Source organism: Labeo rohita, chromosome 5, assembly GCF_022985175.1.
Source record: "Labeo rohita strain BAU-BD-2019 chromosome 5, IGBB_LRoh.1.0, whole genome shotgun sequence".
NCBI lineage: Eukaryota > Metazoa > Chordata > Actinopteri > Cypriniformes > Cyprinidae > Labeo > Labeo rohita.
In genome coordinates this window covers 39,772,690-39,795,331 of record NC_066873.1, presented here as the reverse complement: position 1 = coordinate 39,795,331, position 22,642 = coordinate 39,772,690, and the positions used below count along the sequence as shown (strand labels likewise).

The window sequence follows — 22,642 nt, the reverse complement described above, 5'->3', positions numbered from 1 at the left end:
GGGGGATTTTTCTGAAGGGGAATAAATAAAATAAAATAAAATAAAATAAATAAAATAAAATAAAATAAAATAAAATACAATAAAATAAAATAAAATTGTCATGATGCATTGTTGAATGAGAAATTTGGGGGAACAATTCCTTTATGTAGAAAAATAAATCAAATAAATATATTTGAAATTCACATGCAAACGTGAATAAGAGTTTATATTGATTTTACTTTGAGTTTATCTTGTTTTTTATGTATTTATTGTATTACTAATTGTTTATTGTATGTTTGTAGCAACATTTAGTCCACAACAAATGTGCTTTTGAGGACAATAAAGTATACTACTACTAGAGAAATTAACCTACTTTTACCTACCTATTCATGTAAAAATTCTATGTTAATGTAACTGTACATATATATAATGAATCAATAATGTGCAATATATATATATATATATATATATATATATATATATATAATTTATTTATTTATTTTTACAAATAAACACAACGTACTCCACAGGTTAGTGACTTTGTCAAAGAAAGCAGCCACAGTGAGCGTGTTGTTTTTGTAGAGCTGTCAAAGGTTTTTGGAAATGATCTGTTTGTTTTGTGCGTGTGTGGCAATGCTGTCACTGATGACAATGATATGTAAGTGTCCAAGCGCGGAACGCATTAGTGTGTGGATATGACACACACTGACAGCAGATGTTCTTGAAGGTGTGTGTGAGTGAGAGTGTGAGTGTGTGGCGATACTGAAGCTTTCCGAACATGACGCAAGCACGAAAAAGGTGACAGGGAGAGACCTTGACATGCTGTTACTCCTAACCTCAGAAACTATATTTAAAAGAGAATTATCAAGCAGCAAGGAACTAGATGCCATTTCTTCCACATTAATCACAAATGAAAACCAATTATCTGCTCTACAACAATTATTAAAGATGAATAGTGCACACAAAAGTCACACTTTGCTTTAAAATCACCACAGATAATGAAACAAACTGATATTTTAGTGGAAACTATTATCATGGTAAAATTATAAAAAAGATCTCAGCCAGTGACACACACACAGAAAATTAACCATATCCTATTTCAAAAAAGCACCTCTAATGATGGTCATTAAAGAAAATCACAGTGTGCCTTTAGTGATATAGAATTGTCCATTTATCTTTTACAGTTTCATTTCTTCTCATCTTTTTTCCTTAAATCGCCTCTGTTTCTGAAAAGACTACAATCTTACTTTGATTAATTGAAATGATTCATCAAAGTACCTTAAAGTAATAGATTTGTTCAAATTGAGTCAGTCTGTCTAGTAAACATTACACAATCCAGTAATGACATAAAAACGCACTTACTGTGAAGAACTGAAACCCTTTAAAAATTTTTAGCTGAAATTTGAATTAAACTCGACATAACACAGAAAACTGAACCATGATGACAGGAAAATGTATTTAATGAATTTTAAGTCAAAGACATTTAAAACAGGTAAAACATTCTGGAAAATAAAGTGTCCTATCTATCTGTCCACCTATCCATCCATCTGTCTTCTATCCATTTATCCATCCAACCATCTTCTATCCATTATTCATCCATCCACCTTTTATTCACCCACCCATCCATCCATCCATTTTTTATCCATTATCCATCCATCCATCCACCTTTTATCCATCTATCCATTAATTCATCCATTACTTCTGACTTCTATCCATCATTCATCCATCCACCTTTTATTCACCCATCCATCCATCAAACCATCTTTTATCCATCATCCATCCATCTTTTATCCATATCCATATCCATTCATTCATCCATCTTTTATTTATCCATCTATCCATCCATCTCCTGTCTATCCATTTATCGATTCATTCATCCATTTATTGATTCATCCATCCATCTTCTATCCATTCACCCATCTTTTCATCATCCATAATTTATCTTTTATCCATCCATTTATTTTTTATTCACCCATTCAACCATCCATCTTTTATCCATTTATCCACGCATCCATCCATCCATCTTTCATTCATCCATCATCCATCCATCTTATATCCATCCATCCATCCATCTTCTATCCTTCAACCCATCTTTTATCCATCCATCCATCATCCATCTTCTAGCATCTATCCATCTATCCATTCATCCACCGATCCATCTTTTATCCATCATGCATCCACCCATCTTCATCCATCATCCATCCATCTTCTATCCATCCATCAGCCATTTTTATCCATCTATCCATTCATCTTTTAATTATCTATCCATTCATCCATCCATCCAAATGTCTATAATCCATCCATCCGTCTTTTATCCATTCATTTATAAATTCATCTGTCTTCTCTCCATCCATCAATCCATCTCTTCTATCCATTCATCCATCTTCTATTCATTCATCCATCCTTTATCCATCCATTATCCATCTTTTATCTATCTATCCATTCCTCCATCCATCTTTTATCCATCTATCTATTCACCCGTCTTTTATCCATCATCTATCCATCCATCCATCCATCCATCTATCCATCTTCTATCCAGCCATTCGTAAATCCAATCCATGTCTTCTCTCCATCCATCCATCCATCCATCTATTCATCATTTAGGCTCTTTGAACTGTTTTCAAAACTCTCAAATGTTTGTTAAGCCAGCATTCATTTTTCTTGTAGAGAAACTTTGCTTTTCTAGATAAAAATGACAGTACCATGAATTTGACTTTACATTAAAACTTGAACCTTTCAAACCTTTCAAACTTGAAACACCTCCTTTCAAATTTAAATTTCAATTAGGTATTCTGTTTGCCACCTCAATTAAATTCAATAACTGGATTGGAATTCAAAAGGCATTCTCAATTAAATTCTGAATGGCGCACAACCCTACACACAGAAACACACTCACATACACACTATATCTTCTGCCCATAAACATCACATTAAAGAAACAAACTGCGACTGGCCACTTTATATTGGTCAAATGGCATCTTTCTGCCTAAGTGGGCAGTTCTTTTCTGGACTAAGCTGTAATGAGCTGCAGACTTAATGCCGCTAGTCTGGTTATGTGAGACTGCAGCGTAATGCCTGCCGTGGACTCTCCCCTCAGTACGACCAGTGCTAATAGGGAGGAACATGGATAGTTAGGCTTCATTACACCTCACCTACGCTCATTATTTGCAACTCTGCTCTGCAGAACGGAGGGAAAAAAATGTGTCATTCAGGTGAAGGAGAGGAGCAGGGGGACAATTTAATTTATCTGTTTAATAAGGTTTTATATTCAAGATAAAGAGCCAGAGACTCACAACGCAGACCGTAAATGAGAACAAAGTGTGTACTTACGTTCATGTGTGCAATTGTTATGCAAGATTATAAAACAGTGAACATGAAAACAAAAATTTACCATGGTAACCAGGGATTTAGAAAAAATGCCAATTAGCACAGCTAACAAAATATCATGTTATTTTTTCTCACACTTGCTGTTTTTCAAAACACCTAGAAGTAACAGTAATGACATTTTGGCCGAAACTGTAGTTACCATGGTGAATTTTTGAAGGGAAGAAAGGCTAATAACTCTGTTATGGATTTTTCTTATTAAAGGAATAATTCACCCCAAATTAAAATGTAATCATCCTGAGGCAATAAAAGATGTAGATGAGTTTGTTTCTTCATCAGAACAGATTTGGAGAAATTTAGCATTACATCATTAGTCCACCAATGGATCCTCTGCAGTGAATGGGTGCCGTCAGAATGAGAGTCCAAACATCTGATGAAAACCTCCCAATAATCCACAAGTAATCCACACCACTCCAGTCCATCAGTTAACATCTTCTGAAGTGAAAAGCTACACGTTTGTACGAAAAAACAACTCCATCACTAAGACATTTTTAACTTGAAACTGCTAAAATGCTAAAGTCCTCTATCCTTTATATTGCTTTTTTGAGTTAAAAAAATTGACTTGTCTGAATCAGGAGAGAAATACGCACAGATCAAGAATGGTTTAACAGTTCAAACCAAATATGTGAGTGGATTTTGATGTGAGAGAACAACAGGAGACTGACTTTTTCCACCTCAGAAAATGTTATTATAAACTACCGTTTCAAGTTAAAATGCACTAATGATGGATTTGTTTCCAACAAACATACACCTTTTGGCTTCACAAGACATTAACTGATGGAGTGGTGTGAATTACTTGTGGGCTACTGTGATGTTTTTATCAGCTGTTTGCACTCTCATTCTGACGGCACCCATTCACTGCAGAGGATCCATTGGTGAGTGATATAATGCTACATTTCTCCAAATCTGTTCTGATGAACAAACTCATCAACATCTTGGATGACCTGATTTTCACAGATCAACAGATTTTCAGCTATTTTTTATTTTTTTAGTGAATTATTCCTTTAAGTTAATAAGGACAGTAAATAGAGAAAAGCCATATTATATAAAAGGGAATTTTATAACATAAACTAATAAATCATTGCGTGTCTCTTTAAATGAACAGCACTTCAAACTGTGATGGAACCAATAATTCAGGCCTCCGTCAGACTGCACTGCATACATATAACTGAGATGAAAGGCAGATAGGAAGGGGGAGCTGATTCATTGATATAGGTGGTCTCCAGATACTCGTTCAGGGTCTCCTGGCAGGTTTGTGTCCGACAGTTCGACTCCCTTCAGTAGGGCACGGCTGTGATAAATCAATGATACGCAGGGATGCAACTGAAGCCGGGCCCTCTTAAACACTCATTTAAATTCGCAATCATGATTCCAATCTGGGCGGGAGGGAGGGTTAGAGCGGCTCATTACAAAGGCCAGACTGGGGAAAGGAAAATCAGCCACACTGGTGCTTATATGCCTTTAACCTGACCACTCATTAATGGGACGCGGGGAAAAAAGGCTGGCATTAACATGGATGAGGTTTGCCTAATGGCCAGATTGCTCAAACACACAGTGCTTAAACACAAATGAAGGGAAATTGGCCTAATACATTACACATACAGAAAATGTAAGAGTGAGAGTGAATGCCCCATATGTATGGGATAAGACAAAAAAAACTGTAGACATGAAACAAAACAATGCTAATATTACAAAATATAACATTATTAAAAAGTGTAGAAATCACTTGTTTTCTAAAGAAACACTGTCCAACAGCGACACAAGCAGGAAAAGTTACAATGGGTCGCTCTCGCCTCCCCCATTGAGTTTTAACAGACCCACTAAAGAATGTCGTAGGTTTGGTGGTGGTGGGGGGGACTGAGAATGAATGGGGGAAAGTCACATGAGAGGAGGCAATTCCTCTATCACAATATGATTGGACATGACTAATTATGATCGGCTGTGATTGGTTCATGCGATAAATCCCACCTCTTGTGTTTGTGCGCATCGCACATTAATAAATCAGTCTGAATTAACCACATAATGGTATTAATAGGAAGACTAATTTAAAACAGTAAGTAAACAACTCACACACTTAGATATAACCACTTTGTTACGTCAAAATAAAACTTAAAATTACATGAAAACATGGTCTGCATGCAAGAATTTTTAGTAAGTAATCAGCTTGGTGAAATTTAAAGTAATTATCCGTGTCTGTGACCAATATTTACAGGGTTGCCAGGTTTTGACAACAAAACCCACTCAATTGCTAAGCGTTTAGAGGGGGCTGCGTGGTTAAAAATCATTTTTTTTGCTGGGTTCCCCTGGTAAAATTCGCATTTCATTGGATAAATATCACGTTTTTGGGGTCGCTTCAACCCACGGACATGAAAAACAACCCACGACAACAGTGTTAAAGCAGCCCAATTCCGCAGAAAAACCACAGACTTGGCAACACTGAATATTTACCAAGCTTTGATGACTGATAATCCAAAAAATTCAAAAATAGCTAAAAGTTAACTATTAAAAACAATAGCTGAACATAAGATGATAAGATAAAATATTTTTTAACTACTGCTTTAAGTTATTATTTTAGAATGAATGTAAAATACTTAAAAACACTAGCTTGATAAGATTCATGTTCAGCTTTAATAAACAGAATATTGATTGCATTGTTAATGTAAAAATATAAAATAGAATTTTTTTCTGATAGTGTAAGTAATGTTTTTTTTTAACCAAGAAAATGTGACTGGGACATTAATTTACATTTGAATAATTTAAAAAGAAAAAACTTTTTGCCTCCTCATTTCAAAACACCAACATTCAAAACATACACAGTTGAGGTCAAAAGTTTATATTTCAAAATCTGCAAAATGTTAATTAGCCTATTTTACCAAAATAAGAGGGATCATACAAAATGCTTGTTACTGCTTATTTAGTACTGGCTTGAATAACATATTTCACATAAAAGATGTTTACATATAGCCCACAAGAGAAAATAAGAAGGTTACAGAGAGTTCAAATGCTCACTGGTACTCTAGAAGGAAAAACCATGCATTAAGAGCTGGGGGGTGCAAACTTTTTCAATTTGAAGACCAGGGTAAATTTACTTATTTTGTCTTCTGGGAAATATGTAACTATCTTCTATAAGCCCCTGAAGGGCAGTACTAAATGAAAAAAATATTATATTTAGGCAAAATAAGAAAAATGTACACATTTCCATTCTGTTCAAAAGTTTTCACCCCCGAGTCTTAATGCATCATGTTTCCTTCTGGAGCATCAGTGAGCGTTTGAACCTTCTGTAATAGTTGCATGTCAGTCCCTCAGTTGTCCTCAGTGTGAAAAGATGGATCTCAAAATCATACAGTCATTGTTGGAAAGGGTTTGAATATACTAAAATTTCGTGGGACCTGAAGGATTTCTCTGAAGACGAACGGGCAGTTTAACTGTTCAGGACAAACAAGGGACTCATGAACAACTATCACTAAACAAAAAAACAGCTGTGGATCATTCAGGTAACAACACAGTATTAAGAATCAAGCATTTGTAAACTTTTGAACAGGATGATTTTTATAAATTCAACTATTATTTTCTTTTGTGGACTATATGTAAACATCTTTTATGTGAAATATATTATTCATGTCAGTACTAAATAAACAATAACATGCATTTTGTATGATCTCTCATTTTGGTCAAATAATTAACATTTTGCAGATTCTGTAAGGAGTATGTAAACTTTTGACCTCAGCTGTATATATAGACAAAGCTTTTATACAAAACTAAAAAATCTTATCTTGCTGCTTGCAAAATTTCGGCTTTCAGTTTATACAATGTTAATACAAATCTAATATTTACACACATCTATACACAAAATGTGTATTGGCATTCCATTGCATCATAATAAGCTTGATTCACTCATTTTTGTATGACTTCTGTGATCCCAAAGCAACATGATCCTATTTCCATATCTTTTAGATTGAAGCCCCGACGCCTCAATAGCCCTGAACTACACACGATGATCAAACACAGGTCTGCTCCTCTTCTCATTTCAAAAGTTTTCAGCCATAAAAAACACTCTCATTAAAAGTGAGAGATGTGAGGGGAGACAGAGTAAAGGGGAGGTAACAGACCTAATCAATCCAAACACAGAGGCTCGCATCGGATCGGATGCAAATTTCTCAATTTCAAGTAATCCACAACAGAATTACTTGAAGAAAAGGCTTCGCGGCATGATTCATGCATCTCCTCCCCCGTATTCCACCCCGTTCCCTGTCCCCTCTCCTGTATTTACTCCATTTCTCCATCGGAGTCTCCTGAGCTCATCAGAATAAATAAAAGAGTGCTTAACATTTGCCATAAAGGCAGCCGTTCCCACGCATATACACACTCTCATTAAGTACTGCTCAAACTCACCTTAACTTTCATAAAGTGCTAATATATTCTTTTAGACATCTTTATTAATGTAAGCTTTCACACATTCAGATAACGTTGCATGTACTTTGTAACGTTCACTCATATTGAATAGGATTAGTAAATGTCATCTGCATGACAAACTTCTAGAGTGAAACTTAAATTAGGGTCTATTTCACACAGAAATATATATATATATATATATATATATATTTATTTATTTATTTATTTATACATCATGGTAGTATGTGTGTTTTTTTTTTTCTTTTTTTTTTTTTTTTTTTTTTGAGACTTTTCAAGATGCCCTAACCTTTTTGTATCATGGCTTTTAAAACAATAAATAAAAAAAGTGTTTATACATCATGTTTTGTTTTTGTTTTTTTGGTAGAAATGAATTATATTTAAATTTACATTTATGTATTTGGCAAACACTTATTTAAAGCGGCTTGAATTGCGTTCAATGTATACAATTTTATGAGTTCATGCATGCATGCATTTCATCCTTTCCTTTGAAATCATACCCATGACCTTGGTGTTGTTAGCACCATGCTGTACTGTTTGAGCTACAGTAATACAATTTTGTATATTACAAAAACTTCAGTGCAGTTTGACTACATTTTAACTCATGAGTAGCATGTAATTTGGTAAGCGACAGTTTTAAAGCAGCTTCCCCAATCCTCCTCCTGTCATCTGGCTCATCAACTAGTTGACTAGCACAGAGGCCTGGAGAGACATTGGCCTTTATGCAGATGCATGTTGACGCTCATTAGCATAGCAAATAAGCCTTGCTAATTATCTCTACAGCAGAGAGCAGCACTCAGTTTGAAAAGGGCAGAGAGAGAGAGAGGTGGCCCGGGTACATAAGCAAAATTAATAGACCTCCACTCCACGCTAAAAAAAGTTTAAGAGGTGACAGGAGTGTGTTTATAAATTGAGAGAGAGTGTTGAAAAGATCGGCTTAGACTAGACAGATAGATAGATAGATAGATAGATAGACAGATAGACACATAGATAGATGGACAGATAGATAGATATTTTTGTAATTTAAGATATATTTATAATCGTTTAATTTATAATTTTATTTTAATTTATAATTTCTTTTCATTTTTAGAATATATTTATAAACTAAATAACATAATATAATTATTTGTAATATATAATTTATTTTTAAATATATATAAAAGACTGTGATGTATACATATATTCTGAAGAATATCACATAAAAATAATATTTTTTGTGATACATTTTTTTAAGATATACTATATATATATATAGTTATGAAAAATAACGCGATTAAAACATTTTAACACAGTTAATGGCTGGCCCCGCCCCCAGACCTGTACGTCATCTTATATTTCATACAGTTGACTGTTGACAAATAAATGCAGTTATGCCCTAAAATTCAAGATATTGGTGCAAAAAAGTCCCGATCTATCACAAGCTTAAATGTGATTTTATACAACAGTTCAGTAAATAAGAAGTTGTTATATTTTAAACACAATATTATGTGTTTTTGGTCAATTTTGAAGACAACATATTACCATGGAAGGCATAGCAGAATTTTTGCGTGACTCAGAGCAACACAACTGTGTTTAGTTTCTGCATTTTGAATGAATCGTGTGAATCAGTGACTCAAAGGCCCATTCATAAATAGAGCCATTCTCTTCATTCCTGAATGAATCAGCCATTTGAATGATTCGAATTGAATGAGTGAATGACTCATAAAGACATTTACCGCCACCTGCTGGCAAATTTAGTTTCTTATTCAGAGCATCATCAGAGTATCAAAACAATAATAATACTACTAAAAACATTAAAGGCCACCTTTAGTTGTTTTAGCTGTTTTAGTTACCAATGACAAAAATACTGAGATGTTTCTCAAATTATCTTCTTCTGTCTTCCATAGTTCACATTAGGCCTTTGCAGCCTACATGTTTATGTGTAATTTTCTTTCTAAAGCTACAATTTGTAATGTCTACTTGATACTTTCTCATTTAACACAAAAATAGCTTTAAATAATCTTTCGTGGGTATTTTCACAGTCAACTTTATTTTGCGATTAATTAGATTAATTAATCAACGCATCATGTAATTAATTAGATAAAAAAATTTAATCGGCTAACAGCCCTAATATATATAAAACGCTCTATCAGTTCACAAGGCTCCCCGAAGACGTTGAAACTTATGTTATTCAGCCAAAGTGGGTACACATATAAAACACCACTGAAATCATATTCGACAAATTACAATGGCAAATGAATCTAAAAAATCCTATCAGTTACGATCCAATCACAAAGGCAGAAATAGATGACATGCAAATCAAACAGCACTAATTTCATCATCTCCTGCTTCTCCATTCCTGCAGTTTTCCCCTTCAAACCTGCCAGATATAATAAAACAGCTGTCAAGCATTCCACACTCCAAGCTCCTTTCAAAAACATCTCTCTCACACACATACGATACAATACAGGACCCGGCAAAAAGAAAGAATGCTGCACGGCACAAATGACACCATGAATGATGACCAGAGAGAAAATGACATTCATGTTAGTGCTTTATCAGGCGACTAAAGGATAGACACATTCTTACGGTCTCCATAATACAGATTCCTCTCATATAATCAGAAGAAACTCTGTGCTAGATGCACATTTGAATGTTAAGAGAATTCCTCCGTCCGTCTGTCTCATTAAAAATCCCTCATTAGGAATTCGGGAGTGTGTGTGAGCGTGCGTGTCTCACTGTGTGAGGGTCAAAGGTTAATGCAAGCTGTCAAAAGGTCCGTAATTATGAGGAAGAAACATGGTGAGCTCAGGTTTATGGCCAATTCTGTCGCTCAAGACAACGAACATTTATCCAAAACACATTCCTAAAGGGAACCACAATTTTAGACCCCATACAACCTGTGTCTGAGCTCTTGAATATAAAAGATCCGCAATAAAAGATTTGTAGATGATTCTTGGGGTTTTTAATTAACAGCACAGAGCAGAGTTGAAGCCGTGCTCTTGCAGTATTAGTCTCGAGACCTTTCCAGCCCGAATGAACGTGGCCTTGGTCTAAGTCTCATTATGTGGTGTCTTGCTCATGGTCTGGGTCTCAGGTTATGGCAGTCTATTTCCACTGTACTAAAGGTGATAATTACCTCAACTACTAGTCGACAGTGTCTTTTCAGGACAAAGATGTTTCTGCAGCTCTTCATGTCTTTGTGTGTATAGAGCATGTGCACTAGCCACAAGGCCACAGCTCTGACATTTGTACAATACTCTTAAAGTCAAAATGAATTGCCAATTTTACTCACATAAAGCAAACATTCAACAAGAAAAAGACTGGGACTTACATGGCAACAAAAAAGGTGAGTCTTTCCATAGAATGAGACCATTTTTATTAAAGTTTATTATTATTATTTATTAATGGAATCACAGCTGTTATGCAGCCTACGGATAGCAGACAAAAAAGTATTAAGCTGCAAAACTGTTTCCCAGCATTTATAATTCTAGGAAATGTTTCTGTGCAGCAAATCAGCATATTAGAATGATTTCTGAAGGATCATGTGACACTGAAGACTGGAGTAATGATGCTGAAAATTCAGCTTTGCATCAAAATCTTTTCAAATACAAAACATTCTTTCTAAAAAAAAAAAACTTTTAAAACACAATTTAAAAATATAGCTGCAAGCAGCACTTCCCGGGGTTCAAGCATTTTAAGAACTTGAGAAATAGAGTATATTTGGTCACCTGGCCAAACCCAGAAAACAGGTCTCATCGCTTGTCAGAGAACGTATTAATACCCATATTAATGGATTTTTAAGGTAATCAGTTAAATTAGTTAGCTGTTTTTATTGTTGATGTTTTATTCGACCAGTCATATTTGTCAATTTCTCAAAACTGAGATCTGAAAGCTGAATAAATAAGCTTTCTATTGATTTTCCATTGAAAATCTGGAAACTGAGGGTGCAAAAAAAAACAAAATACTGAGAAAATTGCCTTTAAAGTTGTACAAATGAAGTTCTTAGCAATGCATATTAATAATCAAAAATTAAGTTTTGATATATTTACGCTTGGAAATTTGCAAAATATCTTCACTTGAACATGATCTTTACTTAACATCCTAATAATTTCTGGCATAAAAGAAAAATCGATAATTTTGACCCATACAATGTCTTTTTGGCTATTGCTACAAATATACCCATGCTACTTGGTTTTGTGGTCCGGGGTCACATATGTGATGGACATTGGTTATGATTATCTTTAGCCGATCGTCTTTTCTTGTTTACTTAAAGCACAAAATAAACATGAATGAACATCAGAACGTATTTTATTTAAACCGCCTCAATTAAGATACACAGTTTTTCAAGTTTATGTCCAGCAAAGTTAATCTACTTTCCTGTCTGATTTATCTGTCAGATCGCCTGTCAGTCAAGCTGTTTGCGAAGGGTCAATTATAGACATTTTAAGATAGATTTACCCAAGAGGCTGAAAAATGAAGTTCCAAACATAGGTTCGGGAGGAGCCTAATCATTCAGTCCTGTCAATAATCATTGCGAGCCTATATAAGCAGCTCTCATTGCACCGTCCCAGTGTCAGTTCTTCCGGCATTCCTCCACCTCCCCTTCTCCTCCTCTATTTCTGTTATATAGCTCAAGCTCGGTGCTCAGGTTCGAGCCTCCATTAAGGACAGCAAGCCAAGTTTGTTTACCATTGCCCATCAGGACTAGATGGGCAGGCGAACTCGTGAAATAATAAAAAAATCACTAGAAAGAGCCTTAGATCCATTTTGGTATTTTTTCATATCTCCTGACCACTAGGTAGCACTGTGCTAAAACTGTGCAGGTAACCTCAGGACATGGTTGTCAAAACAAACTCCAAGTTTGGTCTGAATACAACAAAGTGTTGAGGAGATATAGCCTCATGTCTACGTTAGTGAGCTCTTTGTCAAATTTATTTGTGCGTTATTTAAAAAATGTTGAGTCTATTACAAAGCTTTTGATAACTTTCTGTTAGTGTCAATTTTGGTGAAAATTGAATGAACCGTCTAGGATGTGTTAAAAATGTATATATATATATATATATATATATATATTTTTTTTTACAATATGTAAAATATTTAACTAACTATTTGATTGACAGCAGTGGTTCTAGAGCAGGGGTAAGCAACATCGAGTTTAGCTCCAACCATGGAAAAAAACCCTCTATAGTCATAGTGATCCTGAAGACGTTGCCAACCCCTGTTCTAGAGGCAAAGTTGTTCAGAATGAGGAGATCTAACATATGAGTACTGTGTGTGTGTGTGAATAATTGTGTGATACACGAGGCGTAAAACCCCGTGAGGCCACCTAGTGGCCAATTTCTTTCAAATTTCTCACAGACCTCTAGAGACACGAGTCAAACAGTCCCAATCAAGTTTTGTTTTTGTCTAATAGGTGCTTAAAGTTGATTGGCTAATGGCCATATATTTCAAGATACACCAATGCCCTCATAGATATTAGCTGCACCTTGGACAATGACACTGCATGCCAAATTTCAAGTCGATCAGACTAACGTGTGCATAAAGCCATTTTCATGTTTTCTTCAAGTTATAGTGACGCCAAGTGGCCAAACTTTTATTTTAAAATAAAAATAAAAAATCTGGAAAAACTGTGGAAAGTTGTTTTGGAGAGTTTTCAGCCATGTTCAGACAACAAACGTCCATTTCCGTCCACTATTTCCAAACTAACCACTGAGATCGACAACATACCAGATCCAGGTCCTGTCTTAGTGATGCTTATGATGCTTTTTATTTTTAAAGTAACCAAAGCATTACAGGTTCGTCAAGACCACTGAAGCAAAAGAACAAGAAGATGGTCTCAGTGTTTAGGATCTGAATGTGAAGCAAAAATGTAGTAGATCCAGACTGACAACTGATAAGCTCAAAGCAGGGCACTCCATTTTACAAGTGAATGCAAATGCTGGTCATAAATATACACCCAAAGAGATGCCTGTCTTTGGATCTTTATTTATGACCAGCATTTGCCTTGCTTTGTATTTTTGGTATGTCATGCATGTGCATACCTAAATTTATTGCTCCATGAGACAAGGGTTAATTATACAATATGATGACCTCCTTGCCCAAATGTCATGTTAGTGTCTATTGACCAAAGGTGACAGTAAAGACATTTCAAACGAATGCTGTTTGTTTGTACTTTACATTCATCAAAAAATGTATCACCATTTCCAAAATATTAAGCAGCACAACTGTGTTTAACATTGCTAATATTAAGAAATGTTTCTTGAACAGATCAGCATAATAAAATGATTTCTAAAGGATCATGTGAGACTGAAAACTGGAGTAATGATGCTAAAAATTCAGCTTTGCATCACAGTGCATTATATTTATGACCAGCATTTGCCTTGCCTTTATTATTTTTACATTTCTGGTATGCCATGCATGTACATACCTGAATGAATTGCTCCATAGGACATGTCTATTTAGAAAGAATGCATGAGCAAATCAGCATATTAGAATGATTTCTGAAGGATCATGTAAGACTGAAGACTGGAGTAATGATGCTGTAAAATACATAAAAATATAAAATATATTTTAAAGTGCAATAATATTTCACAATATTACTGTGTTTTTTATCACATCAATGCAGTCTTGGGGAGCGTTAAAAGAATAAAACAATTTTGATTTGATGTTGACTTTAACTTCAGTTCTTGCATTAACAAATATGTATTCAATACATTCTTAATTGACAGTTCCAAGTTTGCTCCAAATTATAATTAAACCGTCAAAATCGGACGGCGACAGGGTCTCACCAAGATGCATTCGTAATCATTTTGGATGCATGCTGCACACAAGCTAAGCGTCTTTCCTTCAGTCGTGATCCTATCAAATCAACAGAAAATCCAAATCCGTTGTGACTTAAATATGAAGCAGGTGTACAACTTAATTTACCTGTCCTGACATTAACTATGTTCCCTCTTTTATATGATTCGGCTAAGGCAGCTGTTCTAATGAGATATATGTAGCACCAACGCAGTAAGAATTGAAAACACAGCATTTCACAATCAGCTTAAGCAAATATGTAAATCCGGCCATAAAACAATTACGGTTAGAATGTCCTGCAACTGGTGATGAAACAAACCATTATGAGGCACCAAGGCTTTATACAGAAAGTACGCCTCAACAATGGCAGTGAAACAATGTGGGTTTGACAGACAAGCTCATTAGCTGTTTCAAAAAATAAACTGTAGCATTATGAAACCTTCACAAATGAGTAATATTCTGGATAAATTGTGAAAAGTTGTTTTAGAGAGTCTTTAGCCGTGTTCAGACAGCAAAAGCGCAACTATTTCCACAGTAACTGCACAACATTACATGCTTTTTGCACGCTATTTCACTAATCAAAGCATCACAGGTTCATTTATAAGAACGGGGAGACCGAGCTACTAAATCAAAAAGATGATCTCGGTGTTTAGGATCTGAATGTGAAGCAAAAAATGTAGCAAATCCAGATTGGCAACTGATTAGCTTAAAGGTCCAGCAGTGCACTCTTTTTTACAACTAGATGCAAATGGTGGTCATAAATCCACATCCAAAGACAGGCTGTAACTATGAGATATGCCCGGCCTTTTTGGTATGCCATGCATGTGGGTCAAAGACCAGACATCCCATTTTGGTGTCCACTAAGGCTGTCACGATTTCTTTATTTAATTCAAATCCTCAACTGCATTTTCCCTGTGTCGAGTAACCAGCAAAAAAAAATGGAAGTGGTGCACTTCACAGATGAGAATCCCTGAGACGCATTATTAGACAGTTTTCCAAGGCTGCATAATATATTTAACCCATTTAAAAATCATAATAAAGCATAATGCTACTGTGAATTCACAAACTCCATTTCTGCATATTGCTGTGAGCTTGGGTTTATTATAGCGCTCATCTGTGAACGGCATTTCATAAGATTTGTAGGGTAAATCATTTATAAACCTACGCAAACACAGGAGAATACATCAATATCTCTAATTGCTAACTGCGATTTCAAAATAAAAGTTTAAACCCTCGCTCTGAGTTTACACGTTTTGTCCACATATTCAAGAAATTACAGTGGCTGTGGCATTTCTGTCAGAAAGAAATGGCCAAATATTAAAGATTAAGTGGACATTTAAATTAAATGTTGTTTGGTCAATATTAAACAAGGATTAAGTCGTGGTGTAAAGTCTATAAACAATCATCAGGCCATTGGGCATTGAATCATCAGGCCATTATATATGTATTTTAAGCCGTTTTAAAGGCTATTGTTCACTTAGGTCTATTTTTATTACCACAAAAATAATTAGAATAATTATAATATAATATTATATTATAATTATTTGAATTATAGGACCCCATGACCCTATGAATTTTTTTCCAAATTCTGCTTTTTTTTTCGGTTTTAATTTTTCTGGATTCTGTTTTTTTTTTTCCGGTTTTAATTTTTCTATACTCTGTTTTAATGGTTTAATAATTTTTTTAGATCAAAAAACGTCATACTAATTGAAATTTGGAACTTACACAATTTAACAGTAATTTTGAAAAGTTCAACAAAAGTTACATTTTAAGGCTCTATAAAATGTTTTATTTTTTCCTCAAATTCAGTTTTATTTTTAATTCTGTTTTCCATTATTTTTCTGGGTTCCATTTTAATGGTTTCATTAAATTTTAATAATCAAAAGCATCTCCAATTAATTGACTTTATTAAAAAAAAAAAAAATAACGTATTATAATTTTCGAAACATGCTAACTTCATCGCGATTTCAAAATAAAAGCTCAAACTCTCACTCTGAGTTTACATGTTATGATGTCCACATACGACAAATTACAGTTGCTGTAGCATTTCTGTCATAAAGAAATGGCCAAATTTTAAGGTTTAAGTGGACATCTGAATTAAATGTTGTTTAGTCAATATTAAACAAGTAAAGTGTAAAAACAATCGTCAGGTCGCTGGCGCCCTCTGCAGTCATTTGTTATAATGCATAATGTACATTTCAACAGTTTTGTTCAATAAAACAATATGATTACTTACTTTTGATACTTTATTTAAACTAATTATTATATGTGTTTTAAGTCATATTAAAGGCTGTTGATTGCTTGGGTCTATTTTTATTACCACAAAATATAGTTATCAGATTACTTGACTAATCATCAAAATAATCAACAGATTACGCGATTATCAAAATAATCGTTAGTGACAGCCCTAGTATCCACAACAAATTTACAAAAGTGATTTTATTCACATAAAAAACATTAAATGTACAGTAAGTAATGTTTTCAAATAACTCTTATGAAAATGAAATGTCAAAATATGGGTGAAATAACGTTCCATTGTCATTCAGCATAACAGATATATTTATGTAAAAATTAAACATTATTAATTCTGACCTGTACTTATTAAAATATATAAAAGAATAAGTGATCATACTAAATGTTATTATATTTTAAATGATTACAAACTTCTAGCTGGCAAATAGATACAACCTAGTGGTTTACAAGATGTGAAAAAAGTAAGAAAGATTGGTAAAGATTTAAATTTATAATTAATTAGTATTTGGGTGCTGCACTGTGGTCTAATGATTCTGCTTCTGTATATACTTGATAAGATTTATCAGATGCATCATCTGAAAGCTGATAAAGCCTTTCATTGATTTGTTTGTTAGGATAGGACAATATTTGGTCAAGATACAACTATTTGAAAATCTGGAATCTGAGATTGCAAAAAAAAATCAAAGTATTGAGAAAATCGCCTTTAAAGTTGTCCAAATGAAGTTTTTAGCAATGCATATTACAAATCAAAAATTAAGTTTTGATATATTTCCAAAAGGAAATTTACAAAATATATTCATGGAACATGGTCTTTACTTAATATCCTAATGATTTTTGGCATAAAAGAAAAATCCATAATTTTGACCCATACAATGTATATGTGGCTATTGCTACAAAAATACCCATGCTACTTAAGACTGGTTTTGTGGTCCAGGATCAAATATAAACTATTGTTACACTAAATGACATTTTGATGGGTGTCTGTAAATCATGGTAAAATGTATGACAATCATTATTTTTTTGCTTAGGAAAAAGTGTATTAAGCAGGACACATTCTAATGTATAGAGGAAAGGAAATTAAAGCTGTATTAAACTTATCGTTTTGATGTTTGAAAACCCTTTTTTGTCTTTGACCCACGTAGATACCTAAATGTACTGTTCCGTTAGACATGGCTTAATTATACAACATGATGATCCTTGTCATTGTCTGTTCGCAAACTGTCCTGTTCATAAATCAGCAAAGTCTCAAATGCGCAATACAAGTCCCAAATCAGGTCTAGTGGAGGTATCGGAATAGCTCTGTCCTGATTGGATTTCCCTATTTGCTGGCATTCACTGCGTCCAGGCCCTTATTAAAGGGACATGGAAAGGGTCTGGATCACATCAGAGCAGGGGGACTGGTAATCACCCATCTAATGCCATTTAATCTGGTTTACTGATCTAAACTAGGAAGTAATGTCTCTGTATTCTTCTCTTTTATCTTTCTCTCAAGACAGCGCAAGGCACAAGTGGCCAAACCTGAAGTTACTGACTCAAGACGCTCTAAAAGTCTTTAGATGAATATTTTTTCACTCATGCACAACACACAAAGACTGCATAAGAGTCTAGAATATTGCTTACAGACTATTCAAACAGGCATACAGATTGTTGTTAACATGTTCCTGAACTACAGTAAATACATGATACTCTGATTCAAAAAGTAGTGGTGTATTTTGTTTTACTTATTATTTATATGTTATTTTGGTATCATTGATATAGTATATATTTCTTCTCATTATTTTGAACGTATTTTTATTTTTTATTTCCCATTTTCATTTTAATTTTAGTTTAGCTTTAGTAATTTTGTCTTACATTTTTTAAACGCTGCAACCAAAATAAAGTTTTTTAGTTATATTCAAATAAAAAACTAAATAAGATGTTCAAGATGTTTTTTTTTCTAAAAACCTTTTTTCTAAAAAATATATATGGGTCAATGATGTGACGGCTAAATTTTCTGTTCGCATTTTTTCAGTTAAAAATTGGTTCAAATGCATTAAAAATGGCTGGTATGTTATTACCACATTTGGATATCATGTGGTATGACCTTAAAAAAACAATAAATATTAAGTTATTTCTACAAGTATTTATTTTTATTATAAATTTCATAGTGGTCTTTTGTGGGAAGCTAGCTTGTTTTGTGTAGGTGGACAATTCTGTGCTTGTAAATTTTGAATAAATTTGAAATATCATGAGGTGCGACCAAATATCATGTGGTGCGACCACTGCAGAGTGTTTTCCATTATAGATATATGTCCCAGATTGTCAGTTTTTGTGCTTTTACATTCAATCAACGGTTTATATACATAAAACGCTTTATTTTAGAATCATTTGGAACAGATTTTTATGCAATTTGGGTCATTTCAGGGGGTTTATGTTTGATCTTTGTACAATATGATTTAGTTTGGTAATTATGCATTTATTAGTAATTTATTATTTATTTATTAATACTAACTATTTTAATCTATTTTACCAGATTCCACTACCAAGCAAAGTAAAATAAATGGTCACCACAGGCAGCATGTTAATTCTGACTCTGCAGTCAAGTACAAACTCCAGATGTAATTTTCTCCTGCAAGAAAGATGTTCATGCTGTGATCTCAGAATCTGAACCAGCAACCTCCCGCAACTCTAAATTGACCCTTTGCAAAGACCTGCCCCCTTAGTTACTGCTGCTATGTCCGACAAACTATGGCACTTTTATGCCACACATCATGTTCTCATGCAGTGAAAAATACATCACGGAGCAAAGAGGTCATTTGGGCGACCACTTATCATGTGGTGCAACCAATAATAGAAATAACTGTATTAAAATAAAAATAAAATATCTCATTTCTGTGGTTGAAATATGAATCACTACTACAGCATGCTTAAGTGAATGGTATTTTTAAAACATTTTTATCAGTTTTATGCCGTTTTACAGCAAAAATAAGTCTGCTAACTAAATTTAAAGAAGAAGTCTACTTCCAAAACAAAGATTCATATATAATGTACTCACCCCCTTGTCATCCAAGACGTTCATGTCCGTCTTTCTTCTGTCGTAAAGAAATTATGTTTTTTTAAGGAAAACATTTCAGCATTTTTCTCCATATAATGGACTGATATGGTGCCCCGATTTTGAACTTCCAAAATGCAGTTTAAATGCAGCTTCATATGATCCCAAATGCGGTTTTAAACCCAGCCGAGAAAGAAGGGTCTTATCTAGTGAAACGATCGGTTATTTTAATAAAAATAATACAATTTATATACTTTTTAATGCCAAACGCTTGTCTTGTCTTACTCTGCCTGGACTGTTTTTGTTCCGGTTCATGACAGTTAGGGTATGTCGAAAAACTCCCATCTCATGTTCTCCCTCAACTTCGAAATCGCCCTATATCGCTGTTTTACCTTTATGTTGAGGGTGTTTGGTCTTCTTTGCATGTTCACTTTGCAAAGACTGGGTTGATACTTCTGCAGCGATGTAGAATGATTTTGAAATGATTTTTGAAGTTGAGGGAGAAAATACAATTGGAGTTTTTCAACATGCCCTAACTGTCTTGAGTCAGAATACACAGAGTTCAGGCAGAGCAAGACAAGACGAGCGTTTGAGATTAAAAAGTATTTCAATTGTATTTTTTTTTTTAATGAAAGTAAACGATCGTTTTGCTAGATAAGACCCTTCTTCCTCGGTTTACAACCACATTTGGGATCGTTTGAAGCCGCATTTAAACTGCATTTTGGAAGTTCAAACCCAGGGCACCATATCAGTCCGTTATATGGAGAAAAATCCTGAAATGTTTTCCTCAAAAAACATAATTTCTTTACGACTGAAGTAAGAAAGACATGAACATCTTGGATGTCAAGGGGGTGAGTACATTATATGTGAATCTTTGTTTTGCAAGTGGACTTCTCCTTTAAGAAGGCAACTCTGAAATTCTAAAACCAAAATATGAGATCATATTTTACAAAAAACAAATTAATGCAAATACTTTGTTTCTAAAAACTTTAATTACTGAGAACATCTAAAATAAATGTTAAGCATGTTAAGGAAATGAAATAATTTGAATATACATCATGGTCGCACCACATGATATTTTTAAGGCCATTTTTTAAGATGAAAAAAATCACTTAATTTTCATGCTAAAAATCACTTAATTTTACATTTTAATATGAATTTATGCGTAAACAACATTCTTAATGGTTGAACAATTACAACAGATACATACATACATATACACACACATATATATATATATATATATATACACACACACACACATACATACATACATACACACACACTTTTTTAGTAAAGTCATTAAATATATCCTGATTAATCTAATTATTAATCAGTGCATTCTGGGATTGTCTTACCTATTAAGAATTACATGCAATGCTGTTTTCAAGGAGTTTAGAAAGGAAGTCTAATGCTTTGTTGCCTAACTTTTGGCCTTTATGTCAAAAGCACGTTTATAACGTCTAAAAATGCTCTCTACCTAGGCAGCTGACTTGGTTTTGCTGAGATGTGGCCTTCACATCGAAAAACAAATCAACATTTGAAATGCACTGCACAATGCATTACGTAGAACGCTGCATAATGTAGTGTGACTCACTTGGGTGTCTGTGCGTCATCTATTCTGTTCCCCAGCTGGAACTCGTGGGATTTGCTGCGGTGCAGAGCCGTGAACCCCGGCAGAAGGTGGATGAGCTTCCGGCTGGCGGGCGGCGGGGTTCCAGGGGCCTTCAGTTTATTCCTGCGTCTGACCTGCGGCGTCCCTGGAGGGGTCATGGTGTTCACTACTAAGGGAGTCCGCGGAGGGGTGTGGGCAAAATGCCTCTGTCTAGGGGAAGGAGGGAGAGAGTGATGTCCCATATCCAGAGGCGAGGGGAAGAGGCCGGAGTGAGAGTCCACGGTCAGCCGGTCCGAATGTGGGTGAGGGGAGTAGAAGGGGGGCGCCAGGGCCTGGGGACTCTGGCACAAGTGCTGGCTGTAGCGCGAGTGCAATTTGGGGCTCTGAGAGAGCTGGAGACGGACCCACTGACTGGGGTCTGACGGCCCCACTGGGGTGTTCTCTTTCCCCGACTCGGACGTGGGCCACTGAATGGACCAGTCCTGCTTGGATCCTGTGGACACACAGTGTGAGAGGTGGAGGTTTGTACCAGCCAGAATAAAGGGGAACAGTTAAGCTTGAAAAGAAACACTGGAGGAGAGGAGAGGAGGTAAGACAAGGACAAATAAGAAAAGAAGAGAAACAAACAAGTGATGAAACATAAAGAGAAGAGAAGAGGTAAGATGAGGTTACATGCGATGAACCAAGACATGAGATAATAATAGATCAGATGAGAGATGCCTGATGCCAATATCTTAGAGAAAAAGTGGCCAGTGGCTGATATATGACAAACAAATTTAAATGAATTTAATTTAAAGACAGTAAATAACGAATATGAATAATGAATATGAAAATGAATTAATAAGTTTGTCTTTAAAATTTATGCTTGACATTATATTTACTAAAATAATTTGACAATTTAAAAAATCAGTTTGAACAAACAAACTGAACAAAAAAAAACTAATCTTCAAAATAAATATTTTAAATAATTTTAACTAAACATGAGCAATATAACATTTATTTAACTTCGTTTTTACTAAAAGAATTTGACATATGAAAACGAATCAATTTGATATAAACTTAAATTTTAAAATGAATATTTAAATGAGTTTTAAATAATTACTTTAAAGGTGAAGCAATAACGAGCAATATAATATTTATTTGACTTAGTTTTTACTAAAATAATTTGACAATATGAAAATGAATCAATC

General features: G+C 34.4%; 1 protein-coding gene across 2 annotated transcripts in view; it reads right to left on the bottom strand.

Annotated features, from left to right (window-relative positions):
- ksr2 (kinase suppressor of ras 2) overlaps positions 1-22,642 on the bottom strand; it is a 123,352-nt gene that overhangs the window by 65,442 nt on the left and 35,268 nt on the right. For both annotated transcript variants that reach the window (XM_051110462.1, XM_051110463.1), the window contains exon 5: positions 21,435-21,945. In XM_051110462.1, the coding sequence (XP_050966419.1) occupies positions 21,435-21,945 (511 nt within the window). The remainder of the gene's footprint in view (positions 1-21,434; positions 21,946-22,642) is intronic.